The sequence below is a fragment of the Brienomyrus brachyistius genome, chromosome 2, assembly GCF_023856365.1.
Source record: "Brienomyrus brachyistius isolate T26 chromosome 2, BBRACH_0.4, whole genome shotgun sequence".
Classification (NCBI taxonomy): domain Eukaryota; kingdom Metazoa; phylum Chordata; class Actinopteri; order Osteoglossiformes; family Mormyridae; genus Brienomyrus; species Brienomyrus brachyistius.
In genome coordinates, this window is record NC_064534.1 from 8,620,661 (window position 1) to 8,641,884 (window position 21,224).

The following is a 21,224-nucleotide window of genomic DNA, read 5'->3' on the forward strand; positions in this document are numbered from 1 at the left end:
GTGCTGCCGGCTACATGTGTGTGTGTGTGTGTGTGTGTGTGTGTGTGTGTGTGTGTGTGTGTGTGTGTGTGTGTGTGTGTGTGTGTGTGTGTGTGTGTGTGTGTGTGTGTGTGTGTGTGTGGGTCCACACATGCGCCACACGCTTGGGACCCAAAGAGCCAAACCACACAAAGAAACAGGACGAAGGAAACGCCAGAACGCATGGAGCTCTTGTACTATTCGTCATAAATTGCGACACCGGAGGAGTACATTGTGGTGTATAAAAAGAAACACTTTATTACAATTAGGCTGAGAAAGAAAAAAAAAAAAAACTCCATGAAAACAACTACTTTACAAGTACAAATGTTTCATCTTACGTTCATGTTATTTACACGATCACAACTCAGGATAACTGAATGCAACTGATGAAAAACTAAACATTAAAAGATTTTTACAACATATTACATCTTTATGTTACAAACAAAAAGGACACCAGTGAACTGATTGCAGAAAAAAAGCTATTAAAAAGGAGACACAATTTGAGTACGACCACAGTGTTTTACTAGTAGTCTGCTTGCAACTGGTTTAGGTAAGGAGAGAGAACAGCCACAGAGCGTAACCACAGAGCGTAACCTCTGTGCATTTAACAGGGTAGCCGAGTAGTTTTTCAAATAAAAAGTTCCCACAAGTACCGCAAACGGCGAGGAGAGTCAAATCGAAACTGCACAGGGTGTGTGAATCTTCACATTCACATCTGCATTCCCGACAAACCGCACAAGATGCTCCTGTAATAGGTACTGCGCGTATATTAAACTGCAACTCACCGTTTACACGGTTTGTATGGGACAATGGATTTTTCCCTCCCTCTTTAAATGTACCATGATAAAGCTATTCACACTGACAGTGAAATGGAGACAGACGGAGGGAGAGAGACAAAAAGGGCAAACATCTGACAGGTTCAGGAGCAGAGGGGCCATATGGAAAGCATAGACACACTTATCTTTCAGGTTTCAGGCCTTTCCCCACAGTCTCCGCCCCTGACGCGCACCTGAAGGACTTCAGTTTGTGACCATTGTCAAATGGAGATTTATAAAATGATATCATGGAAAGGAGAATCTGTAGATTTCCTCTGTGGCAGGTAACAAATATACAGTAGGGGCTCTCAGTGGCTGCACTGCAACTTCCCAGCCACTGGGGGGTCCTGACCTCGTCCATGTTGGTTATTCTAGATACTGCTTTTATACAAACCGACTGAAAACGAGAGCTCGAGGGTGCCTACTTGAGGTGGTGGTCCGTACTGCACAGGCTAGGTGCTGCTGTTGGGTTTGGTGGGGGCCTTGACTCGCACGGTGGCCCCACCCCGAGCCTGGCTCTTGGGTTGCTGCTGAGCCGGTTGATCCGCGACGACAGAGCCGGCCGCGGGCTGAGGGGCGGGACTCTGTGGGGGCGGGGTCTGGACCTGCGGGGAGCCAGCCGCTGCGCTTGCTGCTGCCGTCACCACCTGCTGCTGCAGGAGTTTCTGCGGCACCACCTGAGACGTCGATGACAGCACCTGCACGGGGGGCTGGGGGGCGGGGGCAGGCTGGGACAGCGACACGGTCTGTGGCTGCGCCTGGATCTGCCCCGGGATGGAGCGAGGAGGAGATGTGGGTGGAGATTATGGTGAGGAGGAGGAGCAGGAGGAACGTGCCTGCTGAGGAAGGTCAGCGATTTTGGAGTCAATTCCAATTCCCCTTTTGAGGACGGCTGGAGCTCACCTGCTGTGGGGCTGGTACTATCTGCTGGATGTTGGCCACAGTGGACTGCTGCTGCACTATCTGTGGCAGTTTAGCAACCTACAAATTAAAATTCAGCTTTCACTATGTACTCGATAGCGGAAACAGAGCGGCAGTGTTGCCTGCCACTCCCGTGTGTGGAGGGGGCGCCGGCGTACCTGGATCTGCTGCGGCCCACCTGCCTTCTGCGCCTGGGTCATCGGTGCGGCGTAGAACTGCTGCTTGATGCCGGGCTGCAACTGGGCCGATGCATAGGTCACCTTCTGCTGCGCAGGCTGGGCTGGCTGCGAGGCCTGCACTGTGACCTGCTGCGTGGCCAGCTGGTCCGGGGAGGACAGCGGCGCGGCGGGCAGAGCTGAGGTTAGCATGCATGCAGCCGCGGGGGGGGGGGGGGTAAATGTGCATGAAGACGGACTACAAGGTAGACTGGTATGTGACGTGCATCTGACTGCACATACTGGTCCGCATCAGCATCTTTGTGCTCCCTTTGGGGCACCAATGGGGTCAGACGTGTCGTCGAGGGGAGGGGCGGCGCGTGGTGGCAGGCTCACCTTGGGCTGCGCAGACGCCTGTCCCGGCTGGGGCTGCACGGCCTTCTGCTGCGCCGCCTGCTGCTTCTTCATCTGCAGGAGCTGCTGTACTTGCATGGGCTGGAAGGGGTGAGTGGTGACGCCTGCAGAGGGGGACAGGGTTCAGTGGCTGGGGGGGGCAAAAAAAAACAAAAAACAGCAAGAGCTGTGGTGATGGCGAGGGAGCCACCTGGCTTCTGGGCCTGTCCGATGGCGACGCTGATGCCAGCCACCGTCACGCCGGCTGAGGACACCACGGGCACAGACACCACCGAGGGCTTCGTCAGGGTCACCTGGGCCGTCTGGGCCGCCTGGCCCGTGTTGGGCATCCGCGCCTCCAGCGAGAGCAACACACAGGTGAGACTCCTCATCTTGTGCGTTTACTTGCCCACCCGGAACGTTCGCCGCGATGAGACCAACTCACCAGCCGCGTCACCACCGTAGTGCCAGCCAGCACCGCCCCGGTCCTAGGAGCAGCCACGGTGGCCAGCTGCGTGCCGGGCTGTGCCGCCTGCGCAGATGCCTGCGTCTGCCCAGTCTGCTGGCTCTGCTGCTGCGCGGCCGCAGCTACGGCGGCTGCCGTCACCTGCTGTTGCTGCTGCTGTTGGACCATCTGAAGCTTGTGCTTCTGCGCCTTTAGCATCTCCTGGGTGGAGGCAAGGCGAAGCTTAGAGCAAGTACAGCTCCGGCCTGCTGCCATATGCCCAGACGTAAAACCCTGCATACCTACACTGATTTCCTAATGGCTGTAACACACTGAATCCTGAGGGCAGCACGGCTCACTGTCATGGTGTAACAGGCCTCATTTATTTTCCGGGGGAGGGGGTTACCTGCTGCTGTTGGGGCTTCGTCACAGACTTCATTTGGGGGGAGGTAGTGGTCTGTTGCAGCTGCTGCTGCTGCTGTTGCTGCTGCCGGAGAATCTGCAGGTGCTGCGTGGGCGTGATCTGCTTCCCCGGTGGCAGCTGCATGCCAGGACCTGCGATGGCATACACACACGCATGGGTAAGACGGTGACGGTGCCCGTCAGGGGAGGTGGTGATGGTCAGTGCCCGCGGGTCCTTACCCTGCGGCACCTGCGTGACCAGCGATCGGGTCGGCGTTGGCACCGGGCTCAGGCTGGTGGAAACGACGGCCGAGGCACTGACTGGGGTGACCGCCCGGATGGCAGAGCTGGTGGCGATGGTGACCACTTCAGCGGAGGCGGCGGGGGCCGACACTGCCCGCGGCTGGGCGTGCACCACCTGCGGTCCCGTGGTCCCGGCCGGCTGGGAAGACGCACGTGATTTGTTAGGGTTACGTTAACACACCACGGGGTGATGAAGTAAACTCTTCGGATTATACTAAATTTTTTTGTGGGGAGGAGTTAAAAAGTTGTACTTTTCAGACATGCTTTTTACAGTTTTATTGGATGGAGTTGCGTGTATGTGTATCTGGAACAGTCTGAAATAAAATAAACCGAACCGAAAGCCAAAGAACACCCCGACAGGTTGATTTATAGGGCAGTGCTTATGTGATCATCAGTTATACTCATTGCTATTAACTGCATGACTACTGGACAGCACAGTCATTAATACTGTAGTGTCACACCCCAGGGCTGATGGTTTGATTCCCAACCCCCTCCTTAGTATTTGATTCATCGTGTATGTGCATATGCCCTCATTCTAGGATTTACCCCCCACCCCCACCGAAGGTCATTATAAACAAACTCCTGGGCCATCACTGCTGTGTCCACGCTTACCACCATGGCGCCGGGGATGACGGGAGAGGCAAGCCGCTTGCCGGTCTGGTAGGAGCCAGACATGGTGTTCACAATCACATTCCCGCCTACAGTAGCTGCAGGACACAAAAACAAATACTGCGTGAGTGGTCTTCCGGAAAGCGGGCAGCATGGGCCTGCCTCGGGGGGGGGGGGGGGGGGGGGGGGGGGGGGGGGGGGGGCGGCCTACCTGTCTGTATGGTCGTCCCGGCTGTGGCAGCCTTTATGGCTCCCGCCTTAAAGAGAGAAGAGAGAAAGGAATATAAACGTCAGACGTGTTCCTGCTTTCACGGGTGTCTTCTCAAGTGCTACATTAACATGCCATTCTGGGTTAGGTGGTCCCTCTGACAAGAGAAGAGAATCTCTCCTGCCATGAGATGTCAGAAAAACAGAACTTGGTGCTTTTCATGTGGCCCTGCTGTACCTTCAGTAAAGCACAACACCCAACTGTTGTAGTATTAAAGATAATGGCGTATCACTGCAACACTGCTTGCTAAGGATTAAGTGCGCGCGCACGCACACACACACACACACACACACACACACACACACACACACACACAGAGCAAAGGCCTCACCAGGACCGCGGTGTTGGGGACGGTGGTGGTTCCAGCTGCAGCCTGGGCCTGGGCCACACCCTGGGGTGCAGGCTGACCGACGGTAGGGGTCTGGGGCTGGGCTACAGCAGCCTGGGCCTGGGGAGTTCCAGGCTGCTGCGGAGGCTGTGGAGGCTGTGACGGCTGCTGCTGTTGGGGCCAGCTGCTGGGCTCTGTGCTGCTCCGCCTGGGCCTGTGAGCCAGGCAAAGAGCAGGGCTCTCACGTCAGCCATTAGAGTCAGCAGCGGTTTCAGGGCAGCGGCGGCTTAGTGACGGGCGTGTCCGCATGCCAGCACACGGGGACTCACCTTCTTCTCTTTGGCTATTCTCTCGGCACGCTGGGAAGCCACTTGGATGGGGAGGGAGGGGCTTGTCGTAGCTGATCCCACTGTGGGGGACACAAAAGGAGAGGAGAGTTAGAACTGGGCCCATGGGTCGTTGGACGATCAATAAGGAAGGACGTGCCATATCCTCTTTGGGGGGGGCTCACCTCTCAGCCAGCACTGAGGCGTGCTTCGGGTTCTTCTGGAACGGGTTCATGCCCAACCTGCCAGATCATGCAGAGGAGAACCGGTGAAAATGGGGGTGTCCGCAGCCAACAGCAGCGGCACACTGGGCCGTGTGCAGAGCCCCCACATCAAACTAGCTTTGGAGCTGGGGAGGCCGGCCGGGGGGGGGACTTACAGGGGTTTAATGGGAGGGCTCCTCCTGCTGGCGATGAGCTTCATCAGCTCGAAGCGGCTGTTGTACAGCTGCACGTGGGGTGGCGTTGTCATCCTGCGTGTAGATCTGACACGTGCGGAGCGGGCGGCTATTCTTGGACTGAGGGGCGAGGAGACCGTTAGGTCGGCCATGTGCAAGTCAAAACAGACACAACGTCCCACAAAATGATTAGCGGAACCCACCTTGTAAATGCTCTTGGTTTTCTTCTTGGGATTCGCTTCATACACCAACTGCAAAGGTCACATATGGTTAAAAAGGTTTGTCCACCACAAAACAATACTGACCTTAAATTATCACGTGAATTAAATATCAACCAAAGAAGTGATTGTAGAACTTCAGCCTTGTGGGGCTCAGTCCCCAGTAGGACTGATACTTTCAATGAGGAAGCTGAGACATAAAAAATTGGAGGGTGCCTGTCAGCACACAGGAGACTGAAATCACATATTAAATGCAGGCTGCGGTCACCTTGCCCTCCTCCCGAGGGATTATGACATTCTCGTAGCGGATGCGGCACTGCTTGGGTGAGCGGTAGATGCGGCTGCATGAGTTGACGACGTCGCTGACCAGGTCCCAGTTGGGGGTGTGGGCAGGAGACATGATGGTGAGGTTCAGAGGAAGCTCAAGCAGCTGCTTGACAGCCTGGAGGGGGCGACAGGGTTCCATGGAATTTCAATTAACCTCAGTCTTTACTCTCCACTCTGTCCGCTGCGACATCAATATTAAGGCATCTGTATTATTAATAGTAGTAACAGCATTAAACCAGTAACACAATTTTATCATTGTGACCTCATAAAAAATAAAAAACCCAGAGGAATTTTCATGGGGAAAAAAAAAAAAATCTGTTCAAACTGCCGGCAGTTTATTACATGTAACAGGCGTAAAGTATACAGGCAGAACGCAACACATACAGCAACGTAAGAATAGGGTAAGTGACGCTTCACCATCTTCCATGTATGCCGTGTGCGCGTGGGTCTGCATGTGTGTGTGTGTGTGCGGAGCCGGGTGTGCGTGCCTGTAACAGGGCCCAGTCCTCGCTAATCAGCCACTCGGGGTTGTCCTGGCCGGCCTCCACGGCAGGTTTGCTCAGCGTGGGTAGCGGCTTGGCGAAGGGCGCCTGCTGCTTCAGCGAGAAGTTCTTCTTCTGCTCCTTGCTCTCGCGACGCACCTTCAGCATGCTGGGCTTGTCGAACAGCGAACGCGGCGGGATCACCGTCTCCCCGTGACCCTTCTTCTTCTTGCGACCCACCGCTGCACGCGCACAAGACATGAATGCATTTAGAAACAGACGTGCGTGTGACCACAAAACCTCCCTAAAGGCCTTGAATCAATAAAACCTTTCTTGCGAAAACTAAGATTTTCACTGAATCATTCACACGATTTGAAAAAAAAAAAAGTTACATTCATTTGTTGAGGATGGAATCCTGCAAATGACTATAAAACTAGAACAAAACCACAGTAAAGCCCATATGATCTTTCTATAATTCCAAGTTGCAGAAGAATTCATCTAGCTAGCTAATCTTTCAACCAGCTGTTACTCCATAATTACAGGCAATTAGATAAAATCCCAGCAGGATTTGCACTGTGCAGATTGTCCAATGAAAATCCCGATGATAGAGGTAGGTAGGACACAGGCGACCAGGAGGCAGCAGACAGACGAGGCCGCAGAGCTGTGGGCGACGTACCAGAGGGATCCATCTTCAGCCTCTTGTGCTCCTTACGGATGTAGACGGGAGGAAGCTGGGATTCCGGCATGGGCACAGTGTCGTACATCAGGCAGATCACCGAGTCAATGTAGATGTCATTATCATCCTGTGGGGGTGTAGGGGGTGTCCACAGCTGCATCATGGGAAGGGAACAAAGCGAAGGTCAGCGGGGTATTTCTGGAAGCGCGCCAGGCAAAGTGTGACGTACGAAAAGGACAGGCCGCGGGGAATGTGGAAGCTCACCGGCATGATCTCTGTCTGGCCGTCTTCACCATCGAAGACGTACTCCTGGCAAGCACAGCGTGGACAGTGCTGTTAACGTACAGCTCACGCACGGATGCCCGTGAAAACGCTAAATAAAATGTAGCCATATGGTCAACGAAATCCAAAAAGTACGTACCATGTTGTAGGCATCTTCTCTCGTGTAAGTGAAAAGATCCTCCTCTTCCTCAAGGACCATCAGCTCTTCTTCCTTATCCTTAAGCTTCTGCAAATGCTGAACCTCCCAGCCTTTCTTGACTGAACCCACTTGCTCCTGCAATTCATACACATTAAAAAAAGAAAAATAAAGTACATGGAAAAAAATGTATACAATGGCGGTCTGCCCTGCATACTGACACTCATGGAACCTTTAAACACAAGAAGTTTAAATGTTAAATATACCCAACTACTTTTGCAGACATCACCATTCCGATATAATGATGTTTGTCAAACTGAAGTGGGGGGGGGGCACTAATTCACAGAGTGGTACAATGGGTCAGCACTCAGAGCCGTTGACCTTCCTCCATTCTTACCATGGCGGCTCGCTCCTCATCCTCGCTGATGTGCAGGCACTCCAGGTACTGCAGAGCATATTTTTCAATCGGCGTCAGCTGTTGGGAGTGGAAGACAAAGGGCAGTAAACACCGAGCTCCGACTTTTCATAGCTACTGCTGAGACCAGTGATACTGCGGCCGGTTTAAGATCAGCAAAAACCACTCTGCTTATCTAGCTTTTTATTTTGTGGCCATATTTTTCTTGATGTTAATGTTATTTTCCCCCAGCTACTACTTAGCAGATCAGGGCATGCACTCTTATGGGATTGGTTAGTTAGAGCCAATTACTTGCTCCAGGACTGCCTCCAGCTCCTCAATCTGTGATGGTTCCTCCTGGATTTCGAGCTCCTCCTCCTCTCCTGGCTCATGGACCTGCTCTGTGGGCAGCTCCTCCGACACATCCTGGCCGATGCTGTTGAGGGCCTGGATGTAGGGTCGTGCCACACGGGGCGAGATGGCCTCCGAGGGAGACGGATCCTGATGAAGCACCACAAACTCCTCGACCTTTTCCCCGGTTCCTGACTCCACCTCAAACAGGTCCTGGATCGTCCGCTATAAAAGCAACAAGTAGAGTGGTTTGGCATGTTGGCACTCAACCAGAAAGACATGGCTTCCACATTCAAGCCAGGTAGTGACATTAATATAGAGCCGTGTTTCCCAATTCCGGTCCTCAGGGACCCACAGTCAGTCCATGTTTTTGCTTCCGCCATAGTCTGTGCCAGGCAGTACACAATATCGTTGCCTACCGGAAGCTGGGAAGGAGCAAAAATATGGATTGTATGTGGACCCCCGAGGACCGGATTGGGAAACACTGCTGTAGAGAAAGCCGTCAATAAATCTGCAGCTGTGGAAAGGTTTTAAATTTCTCTGTACAAAAATGTGAGAATAATAATAAAAATAATAATGCAAGCAAGAGCACAAGAACTCTCAATTCTGCTGGACCTACATTTTCCTTCTAGCGAGCCAGAGGGATTAACAGGTTACGTACAGATCTGCCCAAAGTACTTTGCTACAAGCCTTGAATGCTGTTGGCCACCCCCAAAGCCCTGCTGTCAGCTGTAGAGCTGAAGGGAGAGGAGGAGAAAGCCATTGCTGTATCCCCTGTCAATGCCAGGACACGACACTGGGCTCACGTCCTGGAGTAAGGGAGGGGAACTGGATGTGCCCTGGTAAATCCCTCTTCTCACAAGGACACTGGAGATCCTTACAAATCACAACATTAACATACCGTGTTCCGGCCCCCTCCTAAATCCACTACACATACCAGAAGCCAGACTTGTCAATTGAGCACTGTCAGTCAACTGTTCGTATGACAGCTATGAGGGCGTACCTGTGTCAGGAAGGCCAGGGTGTAGTCTGTGCCCTGCGCTGCTACCTCACGTATGAGGTCCTTAGTCCCGTTCTTCAGTAGCTTTTCCTCTATGGAGTTCCCGCTCTCTAGCCTGAGCAATGGGGGGGTAGGGGAGGGGTGTCATATCAGTGTAGCCCGAACTGTGGGATAACAAGCCTAGCAAAAGCAATCCACAGATAATCATAAGCCACTTATAACGCAGAGCTCTGTATTCCACAAAAGCGGGCCGACGTGACCCTTAGAGAGCGAAGCCACGAGGCTCAGAACCGGAATCTTATCAGCCAAATCAAAGCGACGTCATGCTGAAGTGATGCTAGTCTATGTGAATATTTCTGGATGCTCTAGCACTTCTGGACGCTGACAGACCTGTAGATGTGGATGTCCTTGGAGCGGCCGATCCGATCGCACCACTCCTGGGTGCGGGAGTCCATGCTGGGGTTGAGGTCCGTGTCGTAGAAGACGATGGTGTCTGCGTCAAAGACGTGGCCCACGGCAGAACCGCAGCGGTTGGTGAGAATGGCACAGAATACCTGCCTGGTCCTGTTGAAGCTCTTCATCTGTTCCTGGGGAGGTCAGGACAGGACAAAGTGGTGCGTCAGACACTGATGGAGAACACTGGCGTAACTGCCAGGTCTTCCGTGTTCTTTTGATAATGGACCATTAGCATCTGAAAAAGACAACTACGCAACACTGTTTTCAGTTACCATTCACTTGTGGAATAAAAATCTGGATTAAAAGCAGGGGAGGATAAAGAGCAAAAATTAAGATTAGCGATTAGGAAAGCATGCAATGCTTAGAAGATGAAAGATTGTGTTGGCTTCTCTTTAGGCCCCAGGAGGAACTAATCCAGCGGGGGGGAAGTGAGGCCACTGCTGTATCCCATCAGAAGGCCAGAAGCCCGCAGGGGTGCTGCAGGTCCTGGTGTCAGACAGGGAAGGCCTGGGCGGCACCAACACCCCAACCTCTACCTGGCGCTCCTCCGTCGGCAGGCTCTCGTCCAGCCGCACGTAGCTGAGATGGCGGTAGTTGAGGAAGACCTCTAGGATGTCCAGCATGCGCACCATCTGGGTGAAGATGAGGACGCGGCGATTCTCTGAGCGAAGCTTGTGGAGGAGGACAGCCAGGGCTTCCAGTTTGCCTGGGGTGGAGGAAGAGGTGGGCAGCAGATGGTAAGACGACGGGCTAAGGCTCGGGGGGGGGGTGCCGGTTGACCTTGGACCCCCAGAGATTTTCTCTTCTCCCTACTTTGGAGTTTTTGCTTCCTCTCCTCCATTGTCATCTGGCTTTCTCTCTCATTTCTCTGTATTTCCTACATTTTTGTATCATTCTGTCTTAATGATGTATCACAACACGCCCCTGTACAGTGCATTTGGGCAACGCTGTTGTGAAAGGCGTTATATCCATAGTTGAATTGAACTGAACAACAGCTTAAATCTACAAAACAATCAATCACTCAGCAGCTACACTCACAAAGAAAGGAGAAGGTCATTCAGGCCACTGGTTTTTGGAAATTTAATAACAGCTATGAGTTTTTGTGTAGTGTTGATTTGGATCGATTTTAAAATAATCACTACAGACCTATAAGAACTGAACCACATTGCCATAAACACACATTTTAGCACTTGGCTTTCTTCTGTATTTAATTAGAAATACCTAGAATATGGACTCTGATGGATAAACAATAATCATCAGCCATTATTACAATTATACTAAGATGTAAAGCGTTTCAATCAGCAAATACATCACTTCAGCCAGAATAGATAAAGACCCATTTTTCCTTTATTTTAGGGCAGGGACTGTAGCCCTTTTCTGTAATGCATTACTATGCAGCTTTTTCTCAACAATCACCTTCCGTCATTGATTTATATGGATCCCGTTCTGCATTTCCCCTTATTTTGGAATTCAGTGTGCCAACCTTCCACTTTATGTGGCCGTTGCAAGTTTGTAAAGCTTTCCAATGCACTTTAGAACATAGTAACTGTCATTAGTTTAACTGGTTCGGTCTCAACTCGGGCCCAACCTGAGTCCATTTGCAGGAGCTGCAGGTCGGGGAACTGGTGGAAGCGGGCGGAGGCTAGCCTGCGGATCTCCAGACAGTGAGGGGCGGCAGCCTCCTGCATTCGCCGGCGGATACGCTTCTGCTCCAGGGTGAACTGTGGCGCGGGGTTGGCCGCATACAGACATGGGGGCGGGGCCACGACCGCAGGAACCACACAGGAAAACCTGTGAATTTGACGAACAGGAAGAAAAGGACAGATTCCGTCAGGGGAAGAATGGCCTGGAGCTTCCTGAGACAATGGTATTCCCAGCTGTACAAACGTGCCGGATCAGAAACGTCCAGAAGAGGTGCTGAGCTCTGTACCTGTTGGCCAACTGCTGCCCAGCCTCCCACTGCTGCTGAGTGGAGAGCAGCGCCTCCTGCAGGTGGGTCGTGGCAGAGATGCAGGAGCGCTGAGCCCTCTGGCAGCTGTCCCGACCCGCCCACCTCCATCTGCGGGGCCCCGGAGCAGAAATGGAATAGAGGGGTGGAGCAAGCTGCTGGTCCTTCTGCGATATGCTGCAGGCCCCCAGTAGGTCGGCCCCGTACAGCACTGCCCGTGCGCACCGGCGCTCATTAGCGGTGAAGAGTCGGCTCAGGCGCTCCTTCACCTGACGGCTCCTCTCCTCGGAAGACTCCTGCAGAGAGACATGAGACCGCAGGCATCTCAGGGAGCTCCGGGCAGAACTGCCGCTACTGCAAAACCACTAGATGCTCCGTAAAAGAAAGACCAGATCACGCAGGGCACATTTTACTGAGGCTGCTCTGACTTAAGTCGATGACACACAAGCCCAGTGTTACAGTCTATTCTCCCTCCCCCTCTCCACATACCTGCAGCACAGCAGCCGCTGCGAGTGGGGGCTTGGCGCCAGCCGTCTGGTCCACGAAAAAGGCTGCTGTGACTGGGCTCTTGGCTGCAGCTGATGGAACTAGACACAGAGGAGTTTAGCATTGACAGTAGGGTAGGGAGGTGCATGGGCAGAGCTGGAGGTTCACGCTAGAAGGATGACACTGATAACTTGTATTGTTCTTTGGGCTACTTAGATGGAACGCTTCTCAGTAACAGGTTGGGTTAGCTGCAAGATACAAAGCATACTCTCATCTGGGTCTTTCAGTCAATCGCTAACCTATGGATGTTCAAGCGTATACAATTATTCATTCAAGATTCTGTAACAGTTAATGCTTCTAATGACATTGCAAACGAAAGGTTTCTAGCCGACTGCACAATTCATTCCTGAAGTGCCATGCGAAAGTGTTGAAACTTCCTTAATTGATCTGATGTGCTTGAAGTGATATAGACACATTCATGTTGCGAGTATCATTTATAAGTCAGGGTCATTTTAAGGGCCAATCGGGGCATTTTATGGAGGGTTCAGTAAACTTTGCAGATTCGCAGGAGTGAAATATTAGAAACATCTTAAATAACTAAGATCATGTAATGAAGCAGAGGCATTTCTTATGATCATTTTCACTTGCTCTTGTGTAGCCCCTAATCAAATGGCACCTTATGTCGCATATAGGGTGGGCCAGCCCTGCCGATAAAGACAGCATTGTGTGTTTCGAGCCCCCCCCAGAAGTGGCTGCAGCCCTTACCCTGGAGTGCAGCAGCGGACACCATAGTAGGGGTGGAAGCAGGCGGAGGTGTGGCAGTGGCTGGGGGGGTGGCCGCATTGGGGACTGCGAGGGGCTGGGGCGTCGCCTGCAGGCCCACGGAGCCCTGATTGCGCAATACCTGCTGCCCAGGAGCAGACACGATCTGGAGGATGTTGCCTGTGTCATAGGCCGGGGTGGGGAGGGGGACGACAAAGGGGCCAGGGTAAAGAGCTGCTAGGAACCAGCCGGCTGTTGTGTTTAGCTGAAGACCAAAATAGTCCAACAGCATCATTTTATAATGAGTTTGTCAAGACGTCTCTGCTAATCCATAAAGGTTAGAGGGTCCAAGACAGAGCCAATAGCAAGCAAAGGCCTCTGAAGGCATCAGAGAGGGAGAGAGGCAGATGACAGGCGAATACTTTACCGAGGGTACCTTGAAGCTGCAGGGGCTGCCCAGTGGTGAGTTGCCGCAGCTGGCTGGGGGACAGCGTGAACTTGTTTCCCTGGAACTGCAGGGTGACTGGGGTCTCTGGCTGCGATATGCGGCCCTGGGCCCCAGCGATGGAGGCCATCTGGGAGGTCTTTACTGCATCAGCACCTTTTAGAAGAGATGGGGGGGGGGACAAGTGCAGATCTGGTCAGTCTGTGCACCCCACAACCCATAAGGGAGACTAGACACAAAATACGGACCCAACACTGTTTCTGGTTAGTGAGAAGGATGAAAAAAGCTGGAAAATCTACTAGACATGCAGAAACGGCAGGGGGGTTAAACTGGGAGGCAGGGAAAACCCCCACAGCGGCAGAATCCGTCACCTGTCCCATTACCAGCTCTACGCCGATGTGGACTTGCAGTCTTCTGATGAATGAGAGATCCTCGAGGCTTCAGCTGAAATGTTGCGCTTTCCTTTAATTGCACGTTCAAAAGTGGTGCAGGCAGCTTGGGGATTTATCATCAAAATCAGTCATTTAATTATGATACCGGAGATTAGTACTTAGAGGGATCAGCTGGGAGTTGCAGTCATCTCGAGGCATGTCTTGCTTCCAAAAAATTCCTTTGGAGTTTATCAAAAGATTTCCCTCCGATTTTTTTTTTATTCTCTTTTTAAAAAAAGAAAAGTGATCTCAGGTCATGTATGAGGTCATAGCTTCAGGGTCAAACAAAAACATAAGACAGACAGTGTGACTTAAGGGGGCGGGGCAAAAAGGATGAGAAGACGGACCTTCTTGGTCTTGGCCTGACTTGGAACCAAGGGTTTAGAGATGCTCCCCAGAAGACAAAGTAGTGTGAGTAAATGGATAAACATAAGAATGAAGGTTAACGATAAAACCGGAGGCTGGTGATAGCCCAGAGTAGGGGGGGGGGGCAATGCCGGCATGCAGGATTGGGAAAGAGTTCAGAAAGAGACAGAGGGTGCTGGGAGAACCTGCTGAAGTGGCCTGTGGTTCTGAGCTTCCTGCTTTAGCTCCTATCATGGATTCGCTACACGCTCCCAATTTTATCATGTGTGTTTTGTAACGGCTGCTATTAAGCATGTCATGGCACCGAAACACTCAAAAAAAGTAACCATTTTGCGTAAAGACAGCACATCACTTACATTATTTAAGTTCCACAATTATTCCAACAGGTCTTTTTATATTATTCTTCATTACTGGTGAATACACATCCTCTTTTCATAAGGTTACATATAGATTGACTGAACATGGACTCGTAACTAGAGTTAGCAGTTCAGCTCCCTTCAAGAGTCCTTTGAGCATATCTGCACTAATTTAAGCAGAAGTAAATATTAAGTCGCACTGCGAGTTGTTCTGTTATTGTGCTCAATCAAATCATTCTCCCATGTTCATTGAACCTCTGCTCCCCTGCAATCAGATGCAACTCCCCTGCAGCTAGGCCATCTCAAATCTGCGAGGCACACCCAGAGGTAACATGACCACTAGTGGGTGTTCCAGTAAGCGCACTCACGTGTTAAGAACCCTTTCTTGTTAACAGAAAGCTTGACTTTGCTGGTGTGAATATGATCGATACACTTCCATAATTATTAAGCGCTGGTGGAAGCCTCAAGACTGCAGTGGCAAAACATTTAAACCATTAACAGCAGGCTAAATGTTACGGTACCACCTGACACTGCTGTTATTCGAACTATTCTAGACGCCAGTCTCCTAATTCAGAAGAGATGTCACAAGATCAGGGTGCTAGATTGTGCTCTTTCCAGAAAGTATTTATGCTTCCCTGTCTCTAGAGTAAAAACAAACTGCATCACTAAAATACTATTGCTGCTGTTGACTCTTCTCTTAAAACAACCCTTCAGCAGTACCTCCCAGACTGGCCCCCTTTAACCTGGTTGGTTTGCTTCATCGGTGGCGGGAGTGTGATGAGGAGCGGGAGGGAGGGTAGGCCACTTACTAGGCAAGCGTGCCTGGGCCTGGGAGGTGAGAATCAGCCTCTGGGCTGGCAGGCTCGGTGTGGTGGTCTGTGGCAACTTAGTCAATGGCCTGACCAAAGGGGGCTGGGCCAGCTGGGGCACGGCGCCCCCTGTTGGCAGACTCAATGCCTGTCCAGGGACACTGCGGGCCGGAACAGCCACGGAGGAGGAAGCAGTGTCGGTGGTGGCAGCAGTGGCGGCAGTCAGGCTCGTTGGCAAGGCAGTCCCGGTGACTGCAGAGGACAGTGGTTGGTGTAGGCTTGTGGTTAGGGGTGTTTCTGTCATAGCTTCTGCTCCTGTTTACTGGGAACTGTTCAGGTCTCGTTTAAAATGTCATCTAATGGTACCGGCGAGACAGACAGTCTCCCATTCAAGATGAACCAAGTACGAATCAGGCTGGATTAATTAGTTCACATTCATCCATAAGAAATCTGAAAGGAGGGCAGAGGAGCCGGACCTTCTCCTTGAATGAACATTAAAAATTACCTACATTAAAAACACAAACTAATTCAGAAGCACAACCACTCGGCAGACAAAACACGCACACACTTAAAGCCAAAAAATGTATTCAATCTATATGGAGCATGAGTAATGCGCTTAAGCTTAAAGCCATTCAGAAAAGTTTTTAAAAGATGATTTACTAAACATTTTTGAAATGCGAAAGTAGTACTGTTTAGTTTCATTGTGTAGAATTCTCCCTACTCCTTTATCTCACCTAAACATGATATACTGCCTGAAATGTAGCTGAACATCCCGCATATCAAGTGGTACACCACCATTATGCCTGCTCTGTCCAAAGCAGGATGCATGAAAACATTTTAGTTTCCATTGTATAAGACCAGAAACTTTGGTGCAGTGTCAACCTTCCCTTAAAAAATGAAAACTTTCATGGATATTGGGAGCAGAATATCTAGCAGGTTTTTTCAGCATCATAAGCCTCCAAACCAAAAATGCACCCAGCATTCTCCAGTTAATCCAGCACTAAGCTGTTACAATGGGAATAAAATACAGGCCTGTGAAAATAAGCAATATGTCCCCATGAGGCTCCCATCGCAGCCCCCCCGACTGAAATCGCATAATCTCCTTAATGCGACGCTGAAACATGAACAGATGTGCCTGAACCATGTTAAAATTCATGCCGAGTGCAGCGGATTATTGAAACGGTGTCAGTAAGCTTGAGTGATGCCCAAGCGCGCCTCTTCAGTGATATTTACTGCTTTGTGGTGGAGTGAGGTATTCATCCGGGAAATCTATCACAGTGATATCCACTAGTAAACAGAGCGCAGCCGATGCGCAGAAGGGTCACAACGATCAGGAAATCCGGCGCTGCGTCAATGTGAAGAGGCGCTCTTACCCTGAGCAGCAGTAACAGTGGCGTTAGCAGTGGTGCTTGTGTGGGTGATGGGGGTCTTGCCCTTGGCCAGGGCCGGTTGGGACGTGCTGGTTGTGGTGGGGGTGGCCACAGTGCTGGCTGGGGGCCTCTGAGCCCCATTGCCTGCCAAAGGTACAGTTCGGCCCTCCGGCTTGGTGCCATATTGGACGGGCTGGAACAACCTGCCAAAGTATAACCAGGCCATCCAATTGTGGTTCACCAAATAAACAAACACACTGTTAGTCTGGAACTAACGCAACAGCTAACCAACATGAACTGTAATTATAATATTGCCAGTCTCAGAATCACTGAATATAGAAGCTGATATCAGTTTTGTCAACGCAATGTAATGAGACCATTTTCTTGGAGACCTCTTTTTAATGGACAAAAGTAGCAATGGCTAAATGAAGCTTCATGAGCCACTTGCTGTATTTTCTGACCCCACTAGATGGAGCTCTCTGCTCATAAAAGGGCTCAGAGCACACCCACAAAGCAAACCAAGAACGCCATCTAGTGGGGTCCAAAAATACAGCACATGGTTCGTGAAGCTTCATTTAGCCATCACTAGATTAAAGGTCTAATTTTAGCTCATTCATCAGGTGCCTCTTGACAAGCCTAAAAAGACCAAGCGCTGTCTACAGACCTCATGGGTTTGATCTTGCAGGGCTTGGGCCGGGCTGGGGGGGGAGGGGCGGCATGGATCTCCTCGATGAGCTGCCTGGAGACCTTCAACCTGGGCAGCACCTCTTCGGTCTCATAGCGCGTCAGGTGGCACTCGTTACTGACCAGGTCGAAAATGGACAGATCCACGGTCTGGCAGTTTGGGAGTGGGGAGAAAATCAAAATTAAAGAGAGCTACACCTGAGACATCCCTTTTAAGATTACTCAGATTCTTACATTACAAGACCAGATTTGCAGATTTCAAATTTTGTGGCTTTCATCTGCCTCCTTAGCAGTGACACACCAATGTCACGCTAAAAAAAAATCTATGCTAAATTACCACCAAACTATGGTCACAAAATGACAGCGCGCACGTACACACACACACACACACACGCGCACACACGCGCACACACACACAGGGGGTGGATAAACGAAAACACCTCGCAATATTTCAGTATCAAACCTTTAGTCCACCTTGAAATTCTGCTAAGCTAGTCATGAACTGTGCACAGCGGGACTTTGAACCTTTCTTCAAGGAGAAAAAAAAAGTTCTTTGAGGGATAAAATCTACTTTGTACACTGAAGTCAAGAATTTCCCATAAAGGCTGATGTTTAGACCTGGCGACTGGGGAAGCCATGAAAGGCACTTGATTTCATCCTGGTGTTCAATAGCCACCTTTGAGTTAGTTTAACATTATCATTATCTGGGACATGAGAAAATCATGAGGGAACAGCGTTTGCACAGCAAGGATGCTGGTAAAAGATGACAGACCCCCCCCCCCCCTATTGTTCAGCACTCCAAGGGCCTCATTTACCAAACATTTCATTGTGAAAAAAATGCACGCACATAAAAAAAAAAAAAGAAAAAAAATTGAATTTATCAAAACTAGGAGTGTGTACATATGCATGCTAAATTAGAACTTTTGTAAATATGCATACATGCACAATACTGAGATTCTGCTGAGCTGCAACCCACCAAAAAGCATAAGTGGTCAATACTAATTAACTTCACGCTGAAAGAATATGCTATAATCGAGCCTCTCAATGCAAAGACCGATAATAGCAACCATAAAGAAGAGGAATTATCAACACTGCAACATTCCACTGGAATGGAACGACCCTAAAATAGTCATTTTTTTGTTTGTCTTTTTTGACTGTCCATGATTATGGTGGACGATTCACACGCTGACGTCACGCAACATGATAAAATGTTATATTTGGGGGCCTAACAACACTAACAACATCACAGCAGGAATGTGCAGGCATACATTTCACTACTCATTTAAAATCACACACATTACGAGTTTCACCTTTTTCCAGACTTCTCCAAAATGAGGTGTATGCCTCATAAATATGTATTCCCCCCCCCCATCAAATTGTGTTTGATAAATCTGGGATTTTGCATTTCAAAAGCTGCAAATGCACATTTCGTGTATCTTTTTGTATGCTGTGATGAACGCGGTTCCAGATTCCGTGCTCCCAGACTAAGGTTACGTGTCATAGTTCGTTGGCCTTAGGGATAAGAAGTTCCTGAACAGCAACACTCATATAATTTCAAGGTCTATGAAGCACACAAGAGGGTCTTTGGTACCAGACCACAGAGGTGCTGATTCAGCTCTGTGGTAATTTTTATCATGGTTTTTGAGACCGGTTCCCTTGACATTTTAGGTTTGCAATTTTTGTGACCAATGCTTCTGAAATTCAGGCACCACCTGGCCTCCTTGAAGCACACTGCTTTGAAAACGTATGTATCTAAGCATTAATCAGACTTCTTTATAGCTGACACATACTGCTAACTGGCATGCAATCTAATGACTCACCGTTGTAGTTAGATCTGCGATTATAATTTAGGTTAGTTGCCTTAAAATTCTTTCATGAGGTCTTTCTTTTACTTCCATCAGCCCCAGACACATGAAAATCCAAAAGATAACACTACCTTCCATGGGTCCGGTGCCAGTACTCCCAGCACCATGGAGGGAGCTCTGAACTCCAGTGCCGGGGAACCGTGGGCGGCAGCGGTCTCCCTGGGCTGCACCAGGTCAGGGTGGTTGCAGATGTGCTGCAGCTGCATCAGGACCCGCAGCACACTGACAAAGTGGCCTGTCTTCAGGGCTTCCTGAGCTCTGGAGGAGGTGGACAATGAAAGTTACATTTAAAAAAAAAACTTCCGCTGCTTTATGTAAGCCAAAAAAAGAGAGAGACATCATGATGTTTGTGAGAGAAGAGTCTGTTAAGTGACCAAGCTCAACTGCTAGAAACCCATAATCAGTGATGTACCACCTGAACGCTCCTCGCACGGTTTAAACTCAGAAAGTACGATACTCCCTAGAGAGTGTGGCCATATTGGCTAAAGAGGGGCTGGGGGGGGCTGTGAAGCACCAAATTAAGCTTGGGGAGGCCATCCTTATTCATAGGAGTTACTTCCTTGCCTTCAAAAGAGTATTGCGAGTGGGGAGTAGAGTACTGTGAGCAGGGAGTAGAGTATTGTGAGTAGAGTGGGGAAACGGCCACCTGTGATGCTCAACATATCAGGGCGGTGTATAAACTGTGATGGGGAGGTGCCCCCGCACACCCAGGGGCTGGGCACTCACCCAGGCTGCGTCATGACATCCTCGTACAGGCTCTTCTGTCGCCGTGACAACCGGCATTTCAAGATGTGCTCGTACTTCTTGGGCAGCTGCTTCTCCACGTCCCTCTTGGAGCGCCGCAGGATGAACGGCTGGATCATCTGCACAGGGGGCGACGTGGGGGAACCTTCAGCCATGTGGCTGCCTTTGGATACATGTCTATCCGAAATCGAGTTATGAGCGACTGGGGCCCAGAGCCCAAACACACTGCTAGTTACAGTGCCAACAGGTGCTCTTTTGTATCATTCAATAAGTTACACCATCAAAATCCCCAGAGAAGAAAGTCTAACTTTCTATTTAAATACATTCTTTAATTAAGCTAAATAAAGCAGCCAGACTACAAACAGATGGAAAGCTGCTGTAAATGTGTTTGACGCTGCTTGGAAGAATTAAGGTGAAAGCCTGGAGGAAGCTGGCACGGCTAATCCCACCCTGTGCAGACGGATGACCAGCTTGTGGCAGTAATCCTGGTTCTGGTCGGTGCCAGGCTTGACAGGGAAGTCCAGGTAGGAGCGTGTGATCCCTGGTAGAAGAAAGTGGATCATGGTCCACAGCTCCTTCAATGTGTTCTGCAGTGGGGTGTTGATAAGCAGGAGCCTCTGCTGGCTGGAGGAGGAAACACAGAATTGGGTAAATAAGACTCCCAGAATTCCAAGCAGCCCGGTGAAGCGCCAAAGGCTTCATCACTGCATGTAGGTTCACACATCCAACACCATCTGGTGCTCTTAGGGTCAAGGTGGCGAAGCTACGAGCACCACGGTCCCAGCGGCCAACCTCTTCAGGGAGAAGATGGTGTCCCACTGCTTCTCTGTCATGTTTTTGATGAGCTGCACTTCGTCCAACACCAGGTGGCTCCAGCGCTTCCTCAGGAAGTGTCCCTGGTCCTTCAGTAACAGTTTGTAGGACGTCACGCACACATGGAAGCTGTTGGGCTCCGACCACCACTAGGGGAAGTGACCAGGACCAGGTCAGATACACAGAGGAGGACACAGGGAGTAACAGAAGGTCAAATTACAGGAGGGCTGAAGTCTGCGGAGAATACTAACCGATCTTTTTAGCTTGCGCTCCTTCTTTCCTCCAAGGTACAGCAGGATCTTTAGACCTGGGCACCATCGCTTAAGCTCCATCTCCCAGCTCAAAAGCTTGCATGTGCGCACGACCGCTAGGTGAGGACCCCAGATTCCTGTTCGGGAGGAACACTTCACATGAATTCAAGTATCTTACTGCTGGCAAATGAA

General features: G+C 50.4%; 1 protein-coding gene and 2 non-coding genes across 3 annotated transcripts in view; all 3 read right to left on the reverse strand.

Annotated features, from left to right (window-relative positions):
• Positions 1–235: 235 nt before the first annotated feature.
• Positions 236–21,224, reverse strand: part of ep400 (E1A binding protein p400) — a 32,348-nt gene continuing 11,359 nt past the window's right edge. Inside the window, 41 exon segments of the mRNA XM_049003887.1 lie at positions 236–1,597; positions 1,737–1,814; positions 1,913–2,074; positions 2,306–2,427; positions 2,514–2,658; positions 2,748–2,969; positions 3,154–3,302; positions 3,390–3,591; positions 4,065–4,159; positions 4,273–4,318; positions 4,661–4,834; positions 4,836–4,871; positions 4,987–5,037; positions 5,039–5,066; positions 5,169–5,225; positions 5,363–5,439; positions 5,441–5,500; positions 5,584–5,631; positions 5,867–6,040; positions 6,414–6,649; positions 7,084–7,237; positions 7,348–7,392; positions 7,505–7,639; positions 7,899–7,976; positions 8,208–8,471; positions 9,250–9,361; positions 9,637–9,833; positions 10,239–10,408; positions 11,291–11,493; positions 11,633–11,946; positions 12,140–12,237; positions 12,902–13,078; positions 13,335–13,499; positions 15,306–15,557; positions 16,679–16,878; positions 17,340–17,509; positions 19,296–19,482; positions 19,951–20,087; positions 20,418–20,592; positions 20,761–20,930; positions 21,033–21,169. Of these exon segments, the coding sequence (XP_048859844.1) occupies positions 1,286–1,597; positions 1,737–1,814; positions 1,913–2,074; positions 2,306–2,427; positions 2,514–2,658; positions 2,748–2,969; positions 3,154–3,302; positions 3,390–3,591; positions 4,065–4,159; positions 4,273–4,318; positions 4,661–4,834; positions 4,836–4,871; positions 4,987–5,037; positions 5,039–5,066; positions 5,169–5,225; positions 5,363–5,439; positions 5,441–5,500; positions 5,584–5,631; positions 5,867–6,040; positions 6,414–6,649; positions 7,084–7,237; positions 7,348–7,392; positions 7,505–7,639; positions 7,899–7,976; positions 8,208–8,471; positions 9,250–9,361; positions 9,637–9,833; positions 10,239–10,408; positions 11,291–11,493; positions 11,633–11,946; positions 12,140–12,237; positions 12,902–13,078; positions 13,335–13,499; positions 15,306–15,557; positions 16,679–16,878; positions 17,340–17,509; positions 19,296–19,482; positions 19,951–20,087; positions 20,418–20,592; positions 20,761–20,930; positions 21,033–21,169 (6,014 nt within the window). The 3' untranslated portion in view covers positions 236–1,285.
• LOC125732348 (small nucleolar RNA SNORA49) lies at positions 8,944–9,075 on the reverse strand. Its single transcript, XR_007391729.1, has one exon. It is a non-coding gene; the product is annotated as a small nucleolar RNA SNORA49 (small nucleolar RNA).
• LOC125732349 (small nucleolar RNA SNORA49) lies at positions 10,080–10,207 on the reverse strand. Its single transcript, XR_007391730.1, has one exon. It is a non-coding gene; the product is annotated as a small nucleolar RNA SNORA49 (small nucleolar RNA).